This window comes from Neopsephotus bourkii, unplaced genomic scaffold, assembly GCF_033783945.1.
Source record: "Neopsephotus bourkii isolate Nb327-2 ecotype Australia unplaced genomic scaffold, CSIRO-AGI_Nbou_v1 NB_959, whole genome shotgun sequence".
In the NCBI taxonomy this organism is placed as follows: Eukaryota; Metazoa; Chordata; class Aves; order Psittaciformes; family Psittacidae; genus Neopsephotus; species Neopsephotus bourkii.
In genome coordinates, this window is record NW_026901453.1 from 394,527 (window position 1) to 415,629 (window position 21,103).

General features: G+C 52.3%; 2 protein-coding genes across 2 annotated transcripts; both read left to right on the forward strand.

Annotated features, from left to right (window-relative positions):
* Nucleotides 1-2,228: 2,228 nt before the first annotated feature.
* On the forward strand, nucleotides 2,229-10,307 carry HEYL (hes related family bHLH transcription factor with YRPW motif like). The gene is made up of 5 exons (XM_061358948.1): nucleotides 2,229-2,387; nucleotides 5,374-5,440; nucleotides 5,877-5,960; nucleotides 6,353-6,434; nucleotides 7,821-10,307. Exons 1-5 carry the CDS (start codon nucleotides 2,308-2,310, stop codon nucleotides 8,477-8,479), a joined length of 972 nt encoding a protein of 323 aa, XP_061214932.1. The 5' UTR covers nucleotides 2,229-2,307; the 3' UTR covers nucleotides 8,480-10,307.
* Nucleotides 10,308-14,426: 4,119 nt separating this feature from the next.
* Nucleotides 14,427-21,097, forward strand: LOC133215161 (polyadenylate-binding protein 1-like 2; the record flags this gene model as incomplete). Its single annotated transcript, XM_061358949.1, has 3 exons — nucleotides 14,427-14,552; nucleotides 14,956-15,211; nucleotides 21,000-21,097. Coding segments are annotated over exons 2-3 (291 nt in total), but the record flags the coding sequence as incomplete, so codon positions are not given.
* Between the last annotated feature and the right edge of the window lie 6 nt (nucleotides 21,098-21,103).

Below are 21,103 nucleotides of genomic sequence, written 5' to 3' on the forward strand. Positions count from 1 at the left end.
GTTCAACATTCAGGGTTTGGGGAGAGATTTCCTCTAATAACTCCCTGGCTTGGCTGTGGCAAAGCTTGTAGCTCTCTGGGGAGAGCAGAGCGGCTTGGGGAGGAGGTTGGTCACCCAGTTTGTGGCTCTGTGCTTGGGGTCAGGCTTTGTCCCATGGGAATAGCTTGCGTGGCTGCTCAGTGAGAGGCAAGGAGGTGGCAGAAACCCCATTTCTGCTCTTAGACCCCATCTCCCCTTCCCCAGCATCATCTCTTGTCCCACTCTCTGCCGCAAGTCATGGGTGATGCCTATGAAAACCCGGCTCCCCTCGCATGCACCTTCATCCTTCCCTGTCACCTCCATTCAAACGATCTGGAGGGGTCTCAGCACCATCCCTGCATCCATCCTGGGTGGTTCAGATGGACCTTGGGATCTCCCGGGGCTTGCTGGGGGCCATTATAAATGACTCTCCAGAAGCACAGGCTGGAAAATGGATCTGATTACAGGAGAAGTGGGTTTCGGCCCCGCTCTGTTCATAATGAAGTGTAACCCTAGAAAAACATGTTGCCAATTACACTTCAATTGAACCCAGATAATGACACTTGAACAAGAAGGCTTAGTCCAGGATAGATGGAGCCTGGACAGTGAATTCCTGTCTAATGGAGACGAAAAGTGTTCCTCCGTGGCAGTCTGGGCTCCGCTTGGTTCAGGCTCTTTGTGGTATGTGCAAGAGCTTGAAATAACCAATCTCTGGATCCCATTTAAATGGTTTTATCAGTAGAAAGGGTATTAATCTCTCAAAAACACATGTTTATGGGAAGTTTAGTTTGGAGATGGATGTATTTTGAAGTGAAATCACTTTGGAAAGGAGGAGTGGGTCTCAAACTCGCTAAAATAACACTAATTCTGCTTCAAAGTAACCCCACTTTGAAATGTAAGCTCGGTTTCTTGACCACTTATAGGGAAATCAAAACATCCAACATTGCAGAAACAAAGTGCCATAACCTAAAGCGAATGCTTTATTCTCATTCGGGGGGGGACCTCAGATTTCCACCCCAGCGCGGGGTGGCTGGACCAGGGCTCCGTTCCTTCACTTGGGGAGGGAGGAGTCGGAGCACTCGGCCCCAGCGCTGATGATGGGCTGTTATCGCCTCCACGGTCTCTGCAAAAGGCTTTGGGAAACCCACGTGGTGCCAGATCCCAGCGCTGATTATTTTATGGGGGGGGGGGGGGTTCCAACTAAAAGGCGTTATTTTTGTAGCGCTCTCCTTCCTCCCCTCTGCCTCCCCCCCGTTATTGATGCCTTGGGGGATTTTAGCAGCGCAGGACTCTGCAAACCAGTCACAAACAGCCTCCTCCTGCAAGCTCAGGGAAGGCGAGATGCTCTCTAGACGCCGGGCTGTGGGTCTGAGCTTCCGGCGTTATGGGATGAGACAAGAAAACAGCGATTCACGCTGGTGTCATAAAACCTAACGTCGTGTTTAGTTGGTTTGGTTTACAGGGTAGGTGGTGGACGCTCCATCAGTGCCATGAGCTGGCACTCGAAGATGCTTCAGGGCTGGGAGCTGAGCTCCTAGTGGGACCAGGACCCATCGCAATGGTCCAGCATCGTGCTGGACCCATCCTGATGCTTCCAACCGTGGTGCCACCACTGCTGTCCTGGCCCTCAGGGATTAATGGCAGGGGAGGGCTCTTTGCACAACGTCCTCAAACATCCCCGTGCTTCCAGGGAGCTGGTTTCCATCTGAATCATGAGCCTCCGAGAGTGCCTGCGCCCAGCGCGGGGCAGACATGTGTGTGCGTGTGGGGCTGGATGTTGATTTTTCCCTGAAACAACTCAAGGCTTTATCAGTCCCATCTCTTTCCCACGGTTTTCTGTTGCCAGTGAGGTCACTGGTCCCTTTAAACTGGGGCTGAGGCCAACGTGCGGCGGGTGGAAGGGGGGTGGCGGGGACATGAGACGGTTCACACAGACTGTTCCTTTTACAGGAAGACTTGGGATTTCGACCAGAGAGCGGGAGGAGGCGGGGGGGGGGGGCCTGGGAACCTGGGCCGTGCAATCCGTCACTCCCGGGGGATGGTGCCTCATTAACCCGTTCACCGGGGGGCCGGGGCGCGGCCGGGTGGGGAAGGCGGAGGGCGGGCAGGGGAGGGGTTGGTCCTGAGCAGCTCCTCCGCGTTAGAGCGGGTTGCGGCCGCACTCGCTGCCCCGAGGACGGCGGGAGAAGGAAGGAAGGAAGGAAGGAAGGAAGGAGCGAGGACGGACGGCCGCGGTGGTGGTGGTGATTGAGGGCAGCCGAGCAGAGCCCGTCCGGTGCCGCCGGCAGCATGAAGCGGTTGTGCGAGGAGAGCTCCTCCGACACGGAGTCGGACGGCACTATCGACGTGGGTCGGGAGGAGGAGTACCGGTGAGGGCGCGGGGTCGGCGGTGGGGTTTGTGGGGGGGTCCCAGCACTAGGCACGGAGGGCGGCTCCGTTCACCTCGGTTAACCCCGCCGGGCCGGGCCGGGCTGGGCTGGTACTGCCGTGGGCAGGAAGGGCCGGGGGGGGAGGACCAGGTCATCCCAATCTGCGTGTGAGGGGAGCCCCGTCTCGACGCAGGTATCGAAGCTGTTACGAGCTGATTGAGCTCAAGGAAGCGCCTCGCTAAAGCCAGAGCAAAAGCTTTCCCCTGCAGGGGGGGAGAAGGGCAGCTCCGAGCTCACTTGGCAGTAGCACCCCGAGCACAGGCGCCCACCGGGTGCTGCTGCAGCCCCAGCGATCCACGGGCTCGCAGGGAACGGGGAAGAATCCAGGAGGTTTTGCATGAGGAACGCTTCAGCTCTGGGGATGCATTTGTAATGCACCAGCTGGGGCTTTGATCTTCATTAACATTTGAGCTGTGCTTCCAGTACCGCAGTCTCCGTCCCATCGCTGCTGAGCCGCGGTTTCGGCGCTGGGGCTTTGCTGCTTGGGGAGATAGTGAGGGAATAGCAAGCACAGGACCCCCACATGGTTCCCAGGCCATGCCCTCCTGCTTTGCCAGCTCCCCTGGCAAAGGGCATCCCTAGCAGCTCAGCTTCCCACGCTGTGCCAGCCGTGCCCGGGCTCTGAGCACACAGACGGTGTTGGCAATAAAGGAATGGTGCTGCGACTTGTTCTGCTCCAAAACCCAACTGCTTTTGAACTCTTGCTTCAGTAGCCAAGTGTCCCCCTCCCTCCCTTCGCGTTCAGTGAGTCCCCAGGTTAGTTCATTCCCTTTTGCTGCTTGGTATCCCAAGCAGAGAAGTCGCCCTGCCCGGTGCCAAGTTACCGTTCTCATGGGGCTAAATTCAGGAGGCTGCTTCTCGCTGATGCAGTCGTGGCAGAGACTGAGAAGTAACGTCCTGCACCAACTCACTGACCCCTTAGGCAGCTTCCAAGCACATCAATGTTTAAGCTACCTCCCTGCTGCGTGTGAAATACTCAGTGCAGCACTGAGTATGCAGTATCCTGATGGATGGAACGGAGGGGTTGTCATGTTTCACTGAATGGTGATGATGAATTGTTGAGCTCTCTGGTGCTGCTAAGACGTTTACCTTCTCAAGTCACGGAACCAGGCAGTGCTGTGAGCTGGTGCTTGTGTACGTGTGTATCACTGCTTGTGCCACACCAACACACAGCCAGAAGAGCTGTTCCTGCTCTGACAGGGCTGGGCTCTTTGGGGTTTTGCTTCTTGTTCTGAATCAACAGCCAAAGTTGTGCTGTAAGTTATAAAATTGAGCAGAGAGCAACACAGCGATTCTAATCATCAGAGAACATCGTGAGGGTGTCTTTTATGTGGTTCAAATCTGTCAAGCATATTTTGAAAGCATATGCTGCAGTGAGCTCAGTCTTTATATCCACATCTGGAGCCGCAGCTCACAGAGAGCTCTGCAAGGAGAGCTTCAGAACTCCCTGTTACAGCTCCTTGAGTGAGCGTTCCACATTCCTGTGTCCCAGGCAGCTTCGATACTGACTCCTGGCACAATACCTGACCCCAGAGCCCGTTTTCACATCATAGGTGCTCATCCTGTGTGTGTTTATGTATGTTGGCAACACGTGTTGGTGCTTGTTGGAGCCAGCCAGCACCTATGCCCAGGGAAAGCCCACCCAGCAGCCATTCAGATAGGTGCCCGTGAAGGGGAGTGAAGAATGAGTTACTTCATCTGAGTGTAAAACCAGCTCTGAAAGCACCTCACTTGGGGCCAACAGAACCTATTTCTAATGGGCTGAACTGGGTCTGGTCTTTGGCTTGCTGTTCAGACAGCTCTGTCCATGCAGAAACATCTTTAACAGGCTCCTGTTAAAATGCCCCTTCCCAGATCCTTGCCTCTTGCGGTCCCTCCGCAGCATCAGGCTGGCTATGGTTGCCGTTAACATCCCTGCACCAGGTTCCATAAGGCACAGGAACAGTGCTAAGCCAGTCCAGCTTTCCAGAGGGAGAAACCCTGCCTGTTGAGATGGAAAGTGGCCTTGGGCAGCCTCCCCCCGCAGTGGAGTGGCTTTGCTCCAAGGAGTTTCCCACGCTGAGTTATCCATTGTTGTGGAGTCTTCACCTCTGCAGGGACCCGGGGGTTGAACTTTGTCTCCCTGTGCCTGTCTAGTGCTGACCTTTGGTGTCTAACCTCACCCGTGCCCACCAGGCACAAGACAGTTTGTGGGGGCCCTTCTTAGTCTGTTCCTCCCATGTCCCTCGAGCAGAGTTGTCAGCCAGCAGGCAGGGTCCCTGCCCCATTACCTCCTGCTGGGTGCTCCCCTGCCCCGCTCCTGGCTCCTCTCTGCCTGATTTGGGGATATCCAGAATATCCCTGGTGCATTCAGAACATCGCAGCCTATTCCAAACCATGCGGTTTGTGAAGTGACTCTCCAGGAAGCCCTCAGAAACCACATCAACGTTGCCGTTAGCCTCACCCTGAGGAGCAGCCAGCCCTTCGCTACTCCTGGGTGGGAGCTCGGGGATGTGCTGGTGCTATCACAGCTCTGAGAGGCAAAGCCCTGCAGACAGGGCAGGCTCAGACATGAGAGCCGGGAGGTTCGCACATGGAGAAGGAAAAGGCCCCGACTCCAAAGCTTGGATCGCTACTTTTCCAGCCCCATGGTGATGCCGGCACTGGTTGAGATCGAAGGAGACGAGTGCCTGGTAGCAGATGGACAATTTGGTGCAGAAATCTGTCCCAGGCTGGTGGGAGACTTGGAGTGGGATTTGAGTCTCTGCTTGGCTCCCCATCCCCAATTCCTGAGCTCTGTGTTGTGGGTAAAAATGAGATGGGAACCACAGAAGACATTATTCAGGGAGGGGGGGGACAGCAGATGGCAAACGTGTGTAAAGCACATGTGTGACAGAGGTTCCTCTGCAGCTAGCATGAGAAACGAATCCCTCTTCTTCCCTTCCAGCCATGTTTCCAGGTCTGTGTCTCCCACTACGACATCTCAGATACAAGCCAGGAAGAAGAGGAGAGGGGTGAGTGTCATTTACGTTGCCCAGGGTGGCTGGGCTATGTCTCCCGGGGGAGCTAGGTTGTTTGCAAGGGCTCCCTGTGACATCCTCTGCATGCAGTGGGCATATCCTTACTGTGGGAACACAGTGGTAAATGAACTTCACAGTGTTCCCTGCTCTATCTCCTGTGGAACTCTCCCCACACCCACCCAGAAACGTATTTTGCAGAGGTTTGGCCTCAGATTTGGCAGGAAAGGGTGGGGATGGGATGGAGGAGCATGGTTTCATTGTGGTTATCACAGCAGTCAAGGTTTCTGTGCTCAGTTTTTGCACCAAAACCACTTACTTATATGGCCCTGTTCTAAGCACCTCTCCCAACCTGCCTTAGCTGGTAACAGGCTGTGAAGCTGTGGCCATAAATGACCCTGGTTTCTTCTCTCCCTTTGGGAATCTCCTGCAGATCATTGAGAAGCGGCGCCGGGACCGGATCAACAGCAGCCTCTCGGAGCTGCGGCGCCTGGTGCCCACTGCCTTTGAGAAGCAGGTGAGTGTGTCCCTGATTCCCACCTTTCTTTGCATCTGGGCTGTCTCTCTTCCCATCATCACTGCAGGGACTAAGTAGGTGGTGAAACTGGGTGGCAAAACAATATTCCCAAATATTCAGGAGCCCTGGGGAGGATAAAGTCAATCCAGGAAGTGTTTTGGATAAACCAGATATGAAGATGCACAGGAATGGGCTTTTACAATTTGCATCTGGGCACCTTAGGAGTGATGTAAAAATCAGAGCCGGTGTCCTGGGTGGATGCTTTGCTCCATCTGAGTGCTTCTGGATTCAGGAAGGTTTTGGAGGGGGTGGTCACTGGCCAGCTCCTGAGAGGCACAAAACCCCAGACCATAAAATGATGAATTGCTCTTTTTCCTGCTCCCAACACACAGGGGTCTTCCAAGCTGGAGAAGGCAGAGATCCTACAAATGACAGTAGATCACTTAAAAATGCTTCACGCCACTGGAGGAGCAGGTAAGAACTGCACGTGTGTGAGGTGAAGGTGAAAACTGGAAGGGAAATTCCCCGTCAGCCTGGGCACCAAGCAGCACCTTGATGCTGGCATGCCCGGGTGACACCAGCCAGCACCAAACTGACTGCTGTCCTGTCTGTTTCCCAAGGGAAATGCCCTTTGAGGGACGTTTCCATGCATCCATTTGGCAGACAGTGGTATATGGGATGGCAAATCCCAGAGACCCATGGGGATGGTACCACTGTCATAGTCACACACTCTGCTAAAAGCAGTGCAGCTGGGGACGTGCCTGGTCTTGCTCTGCTTGCAGAAAAGCGGTATTGAGCTCTTTACCTCCTCCTGGGATACATTTCCTGCAGAGGCTGGATTCTGCATGGAGACTCTGCAAATAAACAAGGCTTTTTTCCCTCTCTGTTCCTCTTTTTGTGTGTCTCTTGGTTGTTATAAGAAGAGAGAGGGAGCCCTGTGCAAGATTCAACAAAGGTCTTATTTGTACTGAGACCTCAGTACAGACCCTCTGTCCTGTTCCAGTTAACAGGATGGAGATCACAGCTCCAGTAAAGAAGCCTCTGGCTTGCTTACCACCCGGTTTTGGCTTGCTGGGGACATTGCTGGCATCCAGGCTTTGGTTCAGAGCTGTAACTTGGTCTGGAACATTTGTTTAGATATTCAGTTTGACTGCACTGCAACAAAGGGCTGTATTGTCACGAGAGACCCTGTCAAGCAAAGTGGTCCAAGCGCTTCACTGTGCTGTGACATTCTCTGCTTTATTGCTGATCGTCTTACGGAGCTGCAAGTAGGGAGCAGAAGCCTGAAAACCAGCCGTGGGTTGCATTTTATCCTGTTGATTTCTGTGGCTTTGAGCTTTCCTGGCCCAGTGGTTTTGGCCTGCCACTGTCCCGTGTCCTTCAGCCTGATATGTGCTTAAATGAAGGGTAAAAATTGGGACACAGGCAGAGGAAAATGGTGCTAAGCTGAGCATGGGGAGCCCCATTGTCCCCCAGTCTGCAGGACCAGAGATGGTCTATTTGCAAAGAGGGACCCAGTGCCCATCTGGCCCATAGACCTTTCTCCATCAGTGATAACCGAGAGAGTCCAATAGGAAAAATTCCTTCCTGAGCACAGTTAATGAAACCTCTTACTTGTCTCACACGCTGTAGTAAGAGGCTTCATGACCTTGGCAGTTCTATCCCAATGAGATAACCACAGATGCTCTTCTCACGCATGCTAATGTCCAGTCCTGGACACCCACTTGGCTGGCTGCGTCAGGAATATCGCCCGGCAGCAAAGTGCCTCAAGTGAAATACACAGTGTGTTAGAGAGGGTAGTGAAATCCAAGCACATTCCTGAGCTCTGCATGGACTTCTCACTGCATCCTCTCCCTACAGGCTTCTTAGATGCTCGAGCTCTGGCCGTGGATTACAGGAGCATCGGCTTCCGCGAATGCCTCACTGAAGTTGTGAGGTACCTGGGCATCCTTGAGGGTCAAAACGCCGCTGATCCCATCCGGCTGCGCCTCCTCTCCCATCTGAATAATTATGTGGCAGAAATGGAGCCTTCGCCTGTGGCCACTTCGCTCCTGCCCATCCAGACGTGGCCGTGGTCCTTCCTCCACAGCGCTGCTGGCCCCGTGCAGATCCCCAGGAGGGAGGCTGCTCCCGCTCCGGTTGTTTTGACTGCGTCTTCCCTGGCTTACCCCAGCCCCGCTGTGAGGCCAGCCCCGCTTCGCCGTGTCCCCGGTGACGTGCTGCCGTCCCGCCGAGGCTTCCTGGCCAGCAAGATGGGCTCTTCCAGCCGCAGGGCCCGGGGTGCAGGCTCATCCGCAGCCGTGCCCAGGATGCCAGCACCAGCAGGTGCATTGAGAGAGGGCTCATCCAAGAGCAGCCAAATCGCCACGCTCCTCTTCTCACCAGCCTCCACCGGCATCCCCATGCCACCGGCTTACACAGCACCTCCTGCCTTGGGCGCTGCCACGCAGGGACCTGGGATCAGGGTTGGGACATCGAGGATCTGCCGCTCCTGGGCGACTGAAATCGGGGCTTTCTGAGCCTGCCGTTTGGAGATGGGAATTCCTCAGCACTCATTGCCTACAGGCCTAAGAACAAACTCAGCTGAGAAGGCATCTTTCCTGCTTTGCAAAAACCAAGGATCCATAAAGAAAATCCTCTTTACTCTTCCCTCTCTCCTTGCACCACGTTTCTTGCCTCACCATCACACGTTCTCTCCCTCATGATGCCTGCAAACAGGAATCACATACTATTTGATGCACTTGTCTGCACACAGCTACCCCCAGATCCTTCAGGCTACAGCAGAAGGGGCACATGCAGATCCCAGCCCTGTTCCACCTCCAGCAAACCACTCTGCGGAGCCCTTTGGAAAAGAGCTAGCCTTGAAATACTGTTTTATTTCCCTGGGGGCCCTGAGCTGCCAGACAGAGACTTGCTTATGCCGATGCCCTGCGATGTGTCCCCCAGCTGCAGCACCTAATGTTGTGCTCCCCTTATCCCCAGCATTGCTGGCACCCCAGCTGCAGCCCCCCCAGCTCCCTTAGTGAACTTGCCTGCCTGTTAATCCCCACGCTTTCCTCACTGCATTACCAGCTTTCCCCACTTATGTGCCCTTAAGGTGGAGTGAGGCAACAGCTTAACAGAGCTTGTTCCCACAGCTGGGCTGGAATTCCGCCGGATCCCTGCACAAACCATGCAGGAGCAGCCAGCCAGGCCTGCGCAGCCCCCGCTCTGCACTGAGGTGTGAAGAGACGAGCAGGAGGATTTCAAAGGGATGTCAGTCACAGAGGGGAAGGCTCTGATGGCCAAAGTGAGAAGAAAAGGCCTTTCCTTTTGCCAGTCTCTCCTCCATCCCCTGCTGAACAGCTGTGACTGCAAAGGGGGAGAATGAGTCAGAAGGGCCTGCATTTGAAGTGCCTCCCTTGTTCTCTCTTAGCCCTGCACCCCTCAGCCTCTCATCCTGTCTCTGTTTTCTTTCTTCAGCACCGTGTTTTGGTCTCACATTGCTCATCCCTCTCCCTGGGCCAGGACCAAAGCCCACTGAGGTTTCACTGCAAACCTTGGCAAGCCCTGGGGCTGCACTTGTCCCGAGTCCCAAGAGCTTTTTCTGCCTTGGCCTGCATGCCCCAAGGTAACTGACACAGCAGATGCTGCTCCTCCAGCGGTCCTCCCCTCCTCTCCTTTGAGCAGAAAGGCACAGGGGCCACCCTGCTCCTATGCCACATCCTGAACTCCTGTAGTGTCCAGGACAGGAAGTCTCAGTGCTCCTACTTGTCTGAGCAGCCCCTGCTCCTGCATCTGTGCCTCGACTTGCTGGGATGCACAAGCAGAATAGCCTGGACCCAGTTGCATGCCAAGGAGTCTCACCCCCCTCCACATCACTGTGACAATAAAAGAAGGAAAAGAGTGGAGAGGTCAGTGGAAAGAAAATAAAGAGGGAGTTCTCTCTTGAATGGGAGCGGCTCTCCCCACGCCTCAGGTCAAACACGCAGCAGCCGGTTAGACTGTGTGGATGAGCTGGTGTTTGCCTTCCTGCAGATTGCATCTGCCATGTGCATGGCAATGTGTCTATCTGCTATTGTTTGGAAAGTGAGTGCCTCCCAGTTGTTTTGATGGAAGTCATCGCACTTAACACACAGAAAAGCCTCGGCTGCTTCTCCCCGCCCTTGTCCTGAAGTGCCAGGATCAGCCAGGAACAGCATATTCCTTGTTAATGAAGCCAGAGGAGGTCCTCATGGACCCCAGTTGTTCCTGCAGCACCCTCGAGCTCACAGCAAGTAGCCCAGCCTCACTTTACACTGTGGAGAGCTGTTAGATTCACGAGCTGTGGCATCCAGCAAAGGTGTCAAATAAAGTCTTTCAAACCCCTGTCCTGGTTGTGAATGTAGTGTTGATGTGACTCTGTTCTGCTCATCCGGCCTGCTGCTTCTGCAGCAAGTGAGCCTGTGTTCCTGAAAAGCTTCAGAGAAGGTGAGGTGGGGCTTGTCCCTGCTGGTCATTTTATAGCTACTGCTCTCTGGTCCCCTGACTTTTGACTTTGCAAACCATTCTGTGGGTCAGACTCAGCCGGACAGGCAGCAGCACTTGCACTCAGACTGGCAATCATCTGTGGGTTGAGAAGGAATGATTTCATTTAGCAGCATCTACAGAAGTATCAGTGGCCAAACAGGGTCTGGTGGAGCCCGGCAGCCCGGCGCCTCAGCCTCCCGAGCGTTTGCAAGCAGGAGCAGAGTAACCCCGGCTGCATCTTGCTGTTGGGAAATGCTCTGGGCTAAACAAAGAGCCACAGCTGAGAGCTGGTCTCTGTCTTGAGGAAAAGACCAGCAACTGATCCTTCTCGTGAAAGATGCTGGGAGAATTTTGTGGGGAATGGTGGGAATTCGACTTCCTTTCCCATAACTCCTTTTCACTCCAAAATGCCTTTCAAAACCGCTCATAAATCCCTGCCTTAAGTGCTGTGTTGGGAATTGCTGGAAGGGAGCAACTGCAGCTGTGATGGAGTAATGCAGCATCCGTCTGGAAGGGGAGAGAAACTTCAAGAGCAATAATAGGGCCATTGATGCCGGGTTGTCCCGCTGGTGCCTCAGCTGCCCTGACCCGGCTGGAGGCGGTGGTGGGAGCTCAGTGCTCTGGTGTGGCCTTGGCTGTGGAGAGGAGCGGAATTGCCCTCGCTGTGGGAGGCAGGCACAGACCAGCCCCGCGGGCTGCGCTGCTAAACCAAAACAGAGGCACTGGAACAAAACCACTTCCTGATCTCTGCTGATCAAACAGGAGCTGGAGCGGGTGGGAGGGCATCGGTTCAGGCCCGTGGGGTTTTCTCCCCACAGCACCACGGTGATTAGAGCAGTAGCCCGGGACTGGAGCTTAATTTTTTTTCCCAGGGTCTTCTTTAGCCTAAACGTCTGCTCTAACGCATCCTGGCAACTTTTGATCTACCCTGTAGGGGAAATCCCCAAACTCTCCGTGCACTCTCTTCATCCTTGTTCTTCAGGCAAAGGAAAACATAATGAAGAGGCCTATGGGAATGTGTGGGCTGGCTCCGTGGCGTACAGCGCTGGGGAACACGGCTCCAGCTCCCACAGGCTGGCATGAAACGGGGTCCTGACGAGCCAGCTGCTCGGAGGGCACCAGGGCACTTGCAGGTTGCAGGAGTTCTGCTGTGCAGCGTGGGTCGGGCTCTTCTCCTGCATGGCAAACGGTGCTTACTTACCTGATTGATGCTCCTGCCTGCGTCCTCCCGCTGTTGGTGCAATCCCGGCCTGCCCTCTGCTGGTGAAATCCCAAGGCTCAGGAGGAGGATTCCTAAAGCAGGGTCAGGGTTTGGTTGAACCCTTGCCACCCGCGTTGAAAACAGGATGCTGTCTTGTGAGGACCGGCAGGGATGCGGCACCGCTCAGATACACGGGAGCAGAGCGGCTTGCGAGGGTGATGGCTCCCACACAGCATCATCGATGGGCACACACCGGCAAGATGAAGGCATCAAAACCTTCACTCCAGGCACTGCTGCAGGTCTTGAGAGGGCAAACTGGGAGGCTCCTGTTGGTCATCGGGGGCAGCTGCCCTCTTGTGTTGAGGGTACCAAGAGGAGTGGGGTCCCTGGGGCAGTTTTGGGCCCTCATCAGCAGAGGATCCCCCCCAGATGCTAGGAGAGAGGAGGACACAGTTGTCTGCATGGTGTCCCCTGGGAGGGGATGTGAATGTCAGTAACTGGTACAGATAAAACCCATTCTCAGCGTAGCCACAGCAGGGCCTCGCAGCCAAAGGGTGTTTTATGGGGGAACGTGTTTCTTGAGCTGCGTTTTGCCTTTAGCCGTCAGAACAGGAGCCACTCCAAACTCCTGCCACAGCCAAGCCGCCGGTCTCAGCCTGGGGTTTCACAGCTCCGGAGATGCTGGGCTGTGGAGGACCAAGTGCGATCCCAGCAGTGCTGCATCCCAGCACCACTGGGAAGATCAGCTCAGGAGAAGGATGATTTGTGTCTGAAGAAAATAACCTGGACCAAAAATAGTGCAGAATACTACAGTTTGCTTTGCTGTTGTTGCTTTTTATTTTGTTATTCTCCATTATTGCACTGTAATGAAGGGATAGGTATCATATCCCTTATATTATAACATCATCTCCCACTTTTAAAGCAAATTGAAGGCAAGGTAATGTAGAATCAAGAAGTCACAGCAGACCAGCCACCAGCCTCTGCAGACTTTCCTAGTCCCCCTTAAGAGGACATCCATGTGCCCAAAGGTCCCTGATGAATCACCGAATCCCACGCTGCTGCATCCTCACGCTCTGCTGAAGATGCTGGAAATAGATCATTCGGGTATCCCCGGAGCTGGATCCCATGAGGATGAAGCTGTGGGGCAGTGCTGGGGGGGGGAATCCCTCTCTTTTTTGCAGTAGATGATGCTGTACTCGGAGCTGTTCAACCCTCACCCTGGAAGAGCGAGTTTTCCACAGGGCCCCTTGGTCCTGCTCCAGGGCAGCCCCTGATGGGAGCTGGTGCAGGAGCTCACACTGGTGCTCCGGAGAGGAGGAGGCAGTGGGAAGAGCTCCAGCCACAGCCGCTCATCTCCCTGCCAGCCACACCTCCAACACCGCAGCTTGGAGCAGAGACAACAATCACCCCAGAGGAACTGCTCCATTCCCTCTGCTCATCCCGCTCCTTGGCCCCATCGGCCAACACTGGCCTGTTTGGTGGTGGGATTGAGCTGCCCTGTGAGACATCAGCATGCAGGGGTTGGAATGGGATGGGAAACACACCCAAGCCCACCCATCACGGTGCTGTGGCTGTGGGTACATGTCCCCCCATGCAGGATTTCACCCTCAATCAAGCACTGAGCAGGGACAAGGCTTTGGTGTTGCTCAAGGGGCCACGGGGTCAGGACATGGCCTGAGCTGTGAGCCTGCCCTGCTGGCTCCGAACACCGCCCAGGGGCAGCTTTCTGTGGCAGCCACAGAGATCTGAAGCCAGGCTGAGGACACTGGGGCTGTGCGGCTGCAGGGGGACCTCAGAGCAGCTTCCAGTGTCTGAAGGGGGCTATAAGGATGCTGGAGAGGGGCTCTGCATCAGGGACTGGAGCTATAGGACAAGGGGTGATGGGTTCAGACTGAAACAGGGGAAGTTCAGGTTGGAGATAAGGAGGAAGTTCTTTACTGTGAGGGTGCTGAGGCACTGGAATGGGTTGCCCAGAGAAGCTGTGGCTGCCCCATCAAGGCCAGGTTGGACACAGGGGCTTGGAGCAAGCTGCTCCAGTGGAAGGGGTCCCTGCCTGTGGAGATTCAGGTCCCTTCCAACCAGAACCATTCTCTTAAGCAGCTGTTGTGTTTATTTCTTGGGCTGGTCGCTGGCTGGGGTGAGGCAGACATCCCAGAGAGGGGAAGGTGGATGCTATCGGTCTCACTGAGGGGCTGGGGTCTGAAGCAGAGTGCCCGGCCTCCGGCAGCGTAGCACTAAGGGTAAGTGTTCACTGTGAGGGGACAGACCTTCCCGAAGGGATTCCCGCACTGGAAATAAACGGAGATCCACCTTGTCCTGTGGCACACAAGGAATGCCACAGGAGCGAAGGTAACGGCAGAGCAATGCAACCGGACCGCCATGTCCCTCATGAGGGTGGCCCAGCGCCGACCCCAAAATGGCGGCCGGCAGCCGCGAGCCCCCTCAGCGCGGGCTGGCCCCGCCCCACCCCGCCTCAAGCCGGGCGGGCGGGCGGCGGTCCTCCCCCCCGCTGGGGTCGCTGCAGCGGGCGGCGGCGGCGCGCAGGCCGCGGGGTGGGGTGGGGGGGGTCGCTCGCCGCCGGGCCCCGGTCGCGGCTATAAAGGGGCGGCCGCTGTCCGATTCCCCTCTCTCCGCTTGCCGGGCCGCTGCGCGTGAGTCGGTGTCGGGCCCGGCGCCACCGCGGGGCAGGGCCGGGGCAAGGGGTGGGGTGGGGGGAGCACGGGGAGGAGCCGGGGCTCCGGGCGAGCGCGGCTGCGGGTGCTGCGGCCCGCTCCGCTCCCCTCCCTCCGGCCGCCCCGCTCGGCCGCCGCCGCGCTGCGTGCTGCCCCGGCAGAGCCGGCCTGTTCGATATATATATATATAAAATACAACCCCAGCGGAGGAGATTTAACTGTAAATGAAAGGTTAGTATCAATATATAGTGCAGAGAGGGGGCGTGTTCCTAATTTTTGCCTTTTTTTACCTCAGAAAACCAAACGGCCTCCGCTGTGGAGAGCTGGGGCTACATCAGGCTCTTAAAGTGAAACGAGGGACGTGGGTTTAAGGGAGGTCGAGGCGGGTTTTGCCCAAGAGCTGTCGGTGGGAAGGCGCAGGAGACTGCGTGTGGATTTTGGCTTCATACCCGAGCCCTGCTCTCCTGGAGGCGTAACTTAAGTTACTCTGATTTCCAGGCCTCTGTCCCCCCCTTCAGCCGCTCTGTCCCCTTCTGCTACCCCCCTCTCCCGGGTTGTGTCTGCAGGCCCCGGCTTAGCGAGGCTTTAAATCAGGTTTTTGAGTCACCCCCCCAATTTAAACCTTTACCAAAAGCTCGACTTGAAGAAGCCCCGAGACTCGAGTGAGTTCCGCGCTGGGCGCACGTGGTGGGGGAAGATGAACGCGGCTGCCAGCAGTTACCCGATGGCGTCGCTGTACGTGGGTGACCTGCACCCCGATGTCACCGAGGCCATGCTCTACGAGAAGTTCAGCCCCGCCGGGCCCGTCCTCTCCATCCGGGTGTGCAGGGACATGATCACCCGCCGGTCCCTCGGCTATGCCTATGTTAACTTCCAGCAGCCGGCTGATGGTAAGTGACATGTGCAGCCGCAGCCGTGGCTTCTTTCCTTTGCTTTTATTCACTTGTTTTTTGCTCATTCACACTTCTGTTGGTGTCTGTCACTATTAAAACGTTACAGGGTAAGTAACTTGCTAGTGACTCAAGCTGGAACTTTTTTTAATGCTTGATGTCTACAAGATGCCCATCTTGGGAACGCCTCTGATGGGTAGACCCATTCCTATCTATTCTAGGTAGAAACTTTCTACCTATTCTAAGTAGAAAGTTCTGCCTATTTTAGATAGAAATCTATTTCTGCTTATTTCTATGTAGACCTATTTATAAGTGATATTATATTAAACTTTAAAGACTGGGATTTGTTTTTCATATAGGAGAATAATCTCCACTGTGTTCCCATATTTGTTTTCACGTAGGTTTGGGCTATTTGTGTGCATCTCTGTACAGTCAGGCCTAGTGAAAAAAGTTGAGAGTAGTCAGCCTTGGCTGAATGCTTAATTGAGCGTCTGGCTGCCCACTCACTCCAGTTTAATATTTAGGAGATATGATGGACTGCAAGTTGGTGTGTGCAGCAAGCAGCTGGATGGGTCTCCCAGTCTGGGAAGTGGTATTCCTGCATTAATGGGAAAGATGTATTGTTCAGTGTGTGGGAAACCAGGTTGTCTCACATGCATGTCTCACATGTTGATTTGCTCTTGCCAGACTTTTTTCATACCTTAAGTTGGTTCTTGCTCACGTAGGTATTCTAGAGCTGAGGCAGCAGGAGCATTAGAAAGATGGGACAGAACAGGTCACTTTGGAACACATCTTTTCTGTAAGGAAAATGGGTCAGCATTTTCTGCCCTAGTTTTCAGAGCCTTTGCTTGTTGACTGGTGCAAGTTTATTGCTCTGTACTGTCACCTAGCAGTATCTGCATGTGATGGAGACATTCAAAGGACAGATGAGAGTGAACTTTTCCTTTGAATTCAGCATTGATTCACAGCAGCACAGACTTCAGCAGCAAGTAAACTTCCTTTTAGGCTATAGTAGGTTCTCCTGCTTTACATTTTTACCAACAGCAGAGTGGTCTGTCTGTGGCACAGGTTCATTGACTTTGGATCAAAGCATTATGGAGATATATAGAATAACAGGAATGATATTCAAGTTGTATTCCTGCAGGCTAGCAGAGCCTCTGGGATTGAGAAATGCTTGGATTTTACTTAGTCTGTTGTGATGATGTGCCATCCTAGCTTCCATCCTCTCCCAGGTCAGAGTACCTTCTGCATGCCCTTGCTTTGGGATGCAGGCGGATCTGATCCAGCACTTCTGATCCTTTCTCTTGCCAGGCTGATGAAAAGCTGCTTTGCACTCCAGTGCATAATTACTCATTCATGGAACTCTCAGAAGTGCTTTTTTTTGCAGGCTAAGCAATGTATTTCTGTTATGAAACTTCTCAGTTAGAGGGAAAGAACCTTAGAGCCTGATTATGTGATCTGCTGAGCCCGTCTGCTCTGAATCCCCGTTAGAAAACCACCTCGGGAGGTTCATGTGCTGTGCAGGCAAAGGTACAATTATCCTGCCTGTGTTTAGGATATGACCTCATTTTTCAGGATAAGAGAAATAAAAGCAAGGAGCAGAAATAGAGCCAAAAAAGAGCTCGGAGTTCAGATTAGAGAAATGTTGGTGAAATGGGGTGCAAAAGTCTAGATAAAGTTCTCTTAAAGTAGACAAGACATGTGTAATACATATGTTAAAATGGAAGAGTAACTGGTGGTGTGCATGCCTTAGCAGAAAAGTTCTGCAGCTCATACAAATCTGAGGATATGGTGGCTTTCCAGTGCATTTCAAGGTAATCTTTTATGGTAATAAATAGGCAGGATTTCAGAGGCAGGTTGCATCATTCAGGGCTCCTGGTGAGGCAGCAGACATTTTAGGAAGTCCCAGTGCTTGAAGTGATACTTCAGCAAAGTGGTGTCCTGTTACTGCTGGGTCTTAGAAGGTCAAGAGATTTCAACCTAATCATATAGTTAATGTGGACAAGGAGAAATACTCAAACTCCTCCTGCCCTGATGAAGAGATCTCTTGTGAAATGCTTCTGATTTCTTCTGGCTGGCAGAGTGCAGTGTGTGTTACTTTGCCTAAGTGAAAACCAGCTGCTGTGCTGAATGTAATGCAGGAAAATGTACACAGATAGCTTTGGAAAGGTGGTGGGGTACTGTGGGCTCCCTGAAACACACTTGAATATGAGGAGCAGAATTTCTGTTGCCAAATGCAGGAATAGTGATGATTAAAGTTTCCTGCAGGAGGGATCTGTGTTTTCTTCCAGGAATACATAATCAGAAATGCATTTGGGCTTCATTTTACTGAATCTGTGAGGAGGTGTGGGGTGTTGCATAGCACGGAAGGGATCTGTTTTGATTTATGGGTGATAGGAGATGCTACAAAATCCCACTTAAAGTAGCTGGGAAGCTTTGTGCTCTAAAAAATTATAGGGAAGTTCTTGTGGACACGTTGTTGGTATGCTTCAAGTGGCAATAAGTGTTAAAGAATTTACTATACGATAGCTTGCATTTCCCTGGCATCTTTTGTGGAAGGAGGAGTGCTTTTAAATCTGAAGAAAACAAGGGATCACTTTTTAGCGTGGTAAACAGGTCTCTCTGGCCTTACATCTAGAGAAAGGCCACCGAGCAAATCATGGAGCCAGAACTCTTCCCCATGATGTGGGGCCTCCAGGAGCTCATACTGTTACATCCTGATCACAGTTCTGTACTTCCAGAGTTCCTGTCTCTGAATTGCCTCAAAGCTGCTTGTTTCCTTTGTTTTTATTAGCTGATGGAGAGATGCTTGACCCTGGCAGGGGCTGTGCATTGTCTCACTGGTGTAGTCTCTGCATAGAGGTTATTTTTAGTGAAAAGAAGTTCTGCTGTTTTCAATTGAACTTTGGTGTAGTAACCAGTGAATGCTGAACACTGAACCTGTTGTACTGTGATAGGCAGATTAAGCTTCAAAGGTCTGGCTGGTTCAGGCTCAGCTGTAGTTGTTTATTCTTTCTGACTGTGAAGAAGGGAAAGAAAAACTCATTTCATTTGAAAGAAAAGCTGAATTTCCTTTTTCACAACTTCCTCATGCAGGTTAATTGCATTCCAGGGTTTCATAATAATGGCACTCATGACATGACAACTGAGATAATGAAGCAGAGAAACTTTAATATGGCTCCAGAGATAAGCTGTTCTGGAAGTACAGAGAAAACAGAATGTTTCCCAAGCCAAGACAGAACCCAGAGCTGGGGAGAGATAAATAGCTCTGAAGCAGCAAGGTGTGCAAGTGTATGGATAAAGTTTTTGTCCCTTCCTTAGAGGAGAAGACAGTGTGAGGGGAGAGCTGAGGTCTTCATTGCCAGCAGTGTTTTGTTCTAACTCCAGCAACCAAGAGATTTAAGCCTGTCCCTGTGCAGAGTTTCTCATGGGTGAATCTTGGGCTATGCCTGTGGTTATCTGTGTTCATGTTGCTCAACCACAGCTGCTAATTCCAGCATTGTGTTAGCTCTGCAGCAGGGAGCCTCTAAGGCAGATTAATGACTTTGAGGCCTCAGGCAAACTGCAAGGAGTGTTCATGTGCTTTCCCTACCTAGAAGGCTGTGGAAGAGGAATGAAAAGGAAGCCTGAAAGAGGTTAAGAGAATGTGTAATGTTCTATATGAGTTGCAGTTGAGTCCGTTGGAAGGATGACAGGAACCAGTGGGAGAGACAGATACAGGAACTGAAATGGCTGAAACTTCGTGGCTTAAATAGAAAAAAAATGAGAAGGTGTTTGCTCAGATTAAGGAAATGAATCAGATGAGCTTAGTGTGAGTCACATAATTCATGCTGATCCTTTACAGGTTTTCTTAGGTCCTGGTGTAATGTGATTGCATTTCCACCTGTGGGTATGACAGACCTTCCTCAGATCATCCAGAGCTTTCTTGCACCCATGCTTACAAGAAGTGTCTGAGTGAATTTTAAGTGGACTATAATGATAGAGTGCGATACTAGCAAGCTATTGAAAGAGCAGGGCAATAGTATGTGCTTAAGTATGTGATGAGAAAGCTCTAAAGAACTGGGAGTAGTTTATAACTGGGCTGTATCTTGATAGTTGCTGCAGTGTTTCACAGGTCCCTCTGGTTCTGTGTCACTGCTACATCTGCTTGTCACCTTTCAGCAGGAGCCCTGTTTCTGCTGCAAATGGTATATGCAACCAGTTTGTGTCCTTGCCAACACATGCTTCTGCAGAACCTCTCCCTGCTATAAATAAACACTGCCAAATTTGACAAGCTGGACCGAGTTGCCTGCTGAAGTGCCTCTTAGGAGTGGGCTGCAGGAAGGACCTCACTTGCACTTGCACTGACTCAGAGTAGCAGCTGAGGAATCATTTTAGCATGGCAGTTAGTTGCATTCAACACCTTGGACTGAACAGAGCTACTAGAGTCCTTGCTAGTATAACTTCCCTCCTTCTTTTATTTTTCCTGACTGCCTCAGGAATGAAGTCCAGCAGAGCTCGCCTCCCAGCTGGGTGTATGTGTGGAGGTGTATGTGGGGAAAATAGCAATAGCACCACTTCAGTTTAAAACGCAACAAGAAGAACATTTCAAAGCACTTGAATCATTCTGGGAAACTCCCGTGCAGTAGTGGAAAGTTGATTTTGGGGGTAGGGAGTGCAGGAGGCTTTTGTAGGCCATGTCACATAGGGGTTCCTAGAGCTAGTCTTGTGAAATGCTGAGTGGTGCAGCTCTGGCTGCGCCAACAGAGTCACGTGAAAGAAAGTGTTTGAACTGCCATTTTCCCTGAATTTCCTGCTCCTGAAAGCTAATCAGCAATTCTCTCTGGGTGAAGGTGGCTTGGAAGAACTGAGCCAGACAAATCTGGAAAACTCAGGTTCTGCTTTGTTAATATTCCTTGATTTTAATGCACGTCTATCCCTCTCTTTTCCCGCTTCATGCTGGGGATTAACAGTCTGTCTTTTTCTCTGCTCGCTCCATGCTGGGAGTGTTTTCTGGCACAGAAGAGTCCCAAGCATCTCAATTTTATGAACAGGATCCTGATGTGTGTACGTAATGATCCTTTTAATATAGCAGTAGGCAGCAGAAATAGAATCGTGGAGGGGGTTTCAGTGTAGGTTAGAATGACAGTGCTGGGGTTTTTGAGTTTAGATCAATACTTCCCTGTTCATCAGATGAGGTTATGAGTTTCCCCCCCCCCCCCTCGAGTTTTGTCCACTTCTGCTGTCATCTTTAAATTGAGCAACTGAGGAATCTTTGGGGTTTTTTTGGCCACATAAGTCAGAAGCTGCCTCGTTCCTTCTTCAGCCAGCCACGTGTTCCTGCATGCTCTCCCTGACGCGATGGGGAGATGATCCTTTTCTCTTCATAGAGATGAGTGCGGGTGGATGTGAGCTTTGTGAGAAGCAACCAAGCCAACCAGTCACTTTTGTTGCTTCCCTTTTTCCCCAGGGTTTCCTGTATTTACTTTCCTCCTTTGGGTGGAGCAGTTTACCTTTATAATAGTTAAGACTAACTGATAAATCCCAAGCATTTTGCTGTTCATTTTGCTGTGGTTGTTAAAACATTAATACAGATTTGAAAGAGTCTATTAAGCCTATTCCATACTTAAACATGTCTAATGACTGTCCTGCAAAGACCTCCCTTGAAACACTGAGTTAAAAAGTCATTGGAATTGGTCACCAAATGCCTCCATGAGCTGAGTAGAATTCAGAGGGAATGATCACCCCCGTGATGGAAGCCTTTATTCTTTAACAAACCACAGAAATCTGTTCTTGACTTCTCTTGCAGCTGAGCGTGCTCTAGATACCATGAATTTTGATGTGATCAAAGGAAAACCCATTCGCATCATGTGGTCTCAGAGGGACCCCTCCTTGAGGAAGTCAGGGGTTGGG

Excerpts from the sequence above, each read along its gene's own strand:
- HEYL (XM_061358948.1), top strand. The coding sequence starts at position 2,308 with ATGAAGCGGTTGTGCGAGGAGAGCTCCTCCGACACGGAGTCGGACGGC. Across the intron at positions 5,441-5,876 it reads CCAGGAAGAAGAGGAGAGGG|ATCATTGAGAAGCGGCGCCG; the intron begins GTGAGTGTCATT and ends AATCTCCTGCAG. Across the intron at positions 5,961-6,352 it reads CCACTGCCTTTGAGAAGCAG|GGGTCTTCCAAGCTGGAGAA; the intron begins GTGAGTGTGTCC and ends CCCAACACACAG.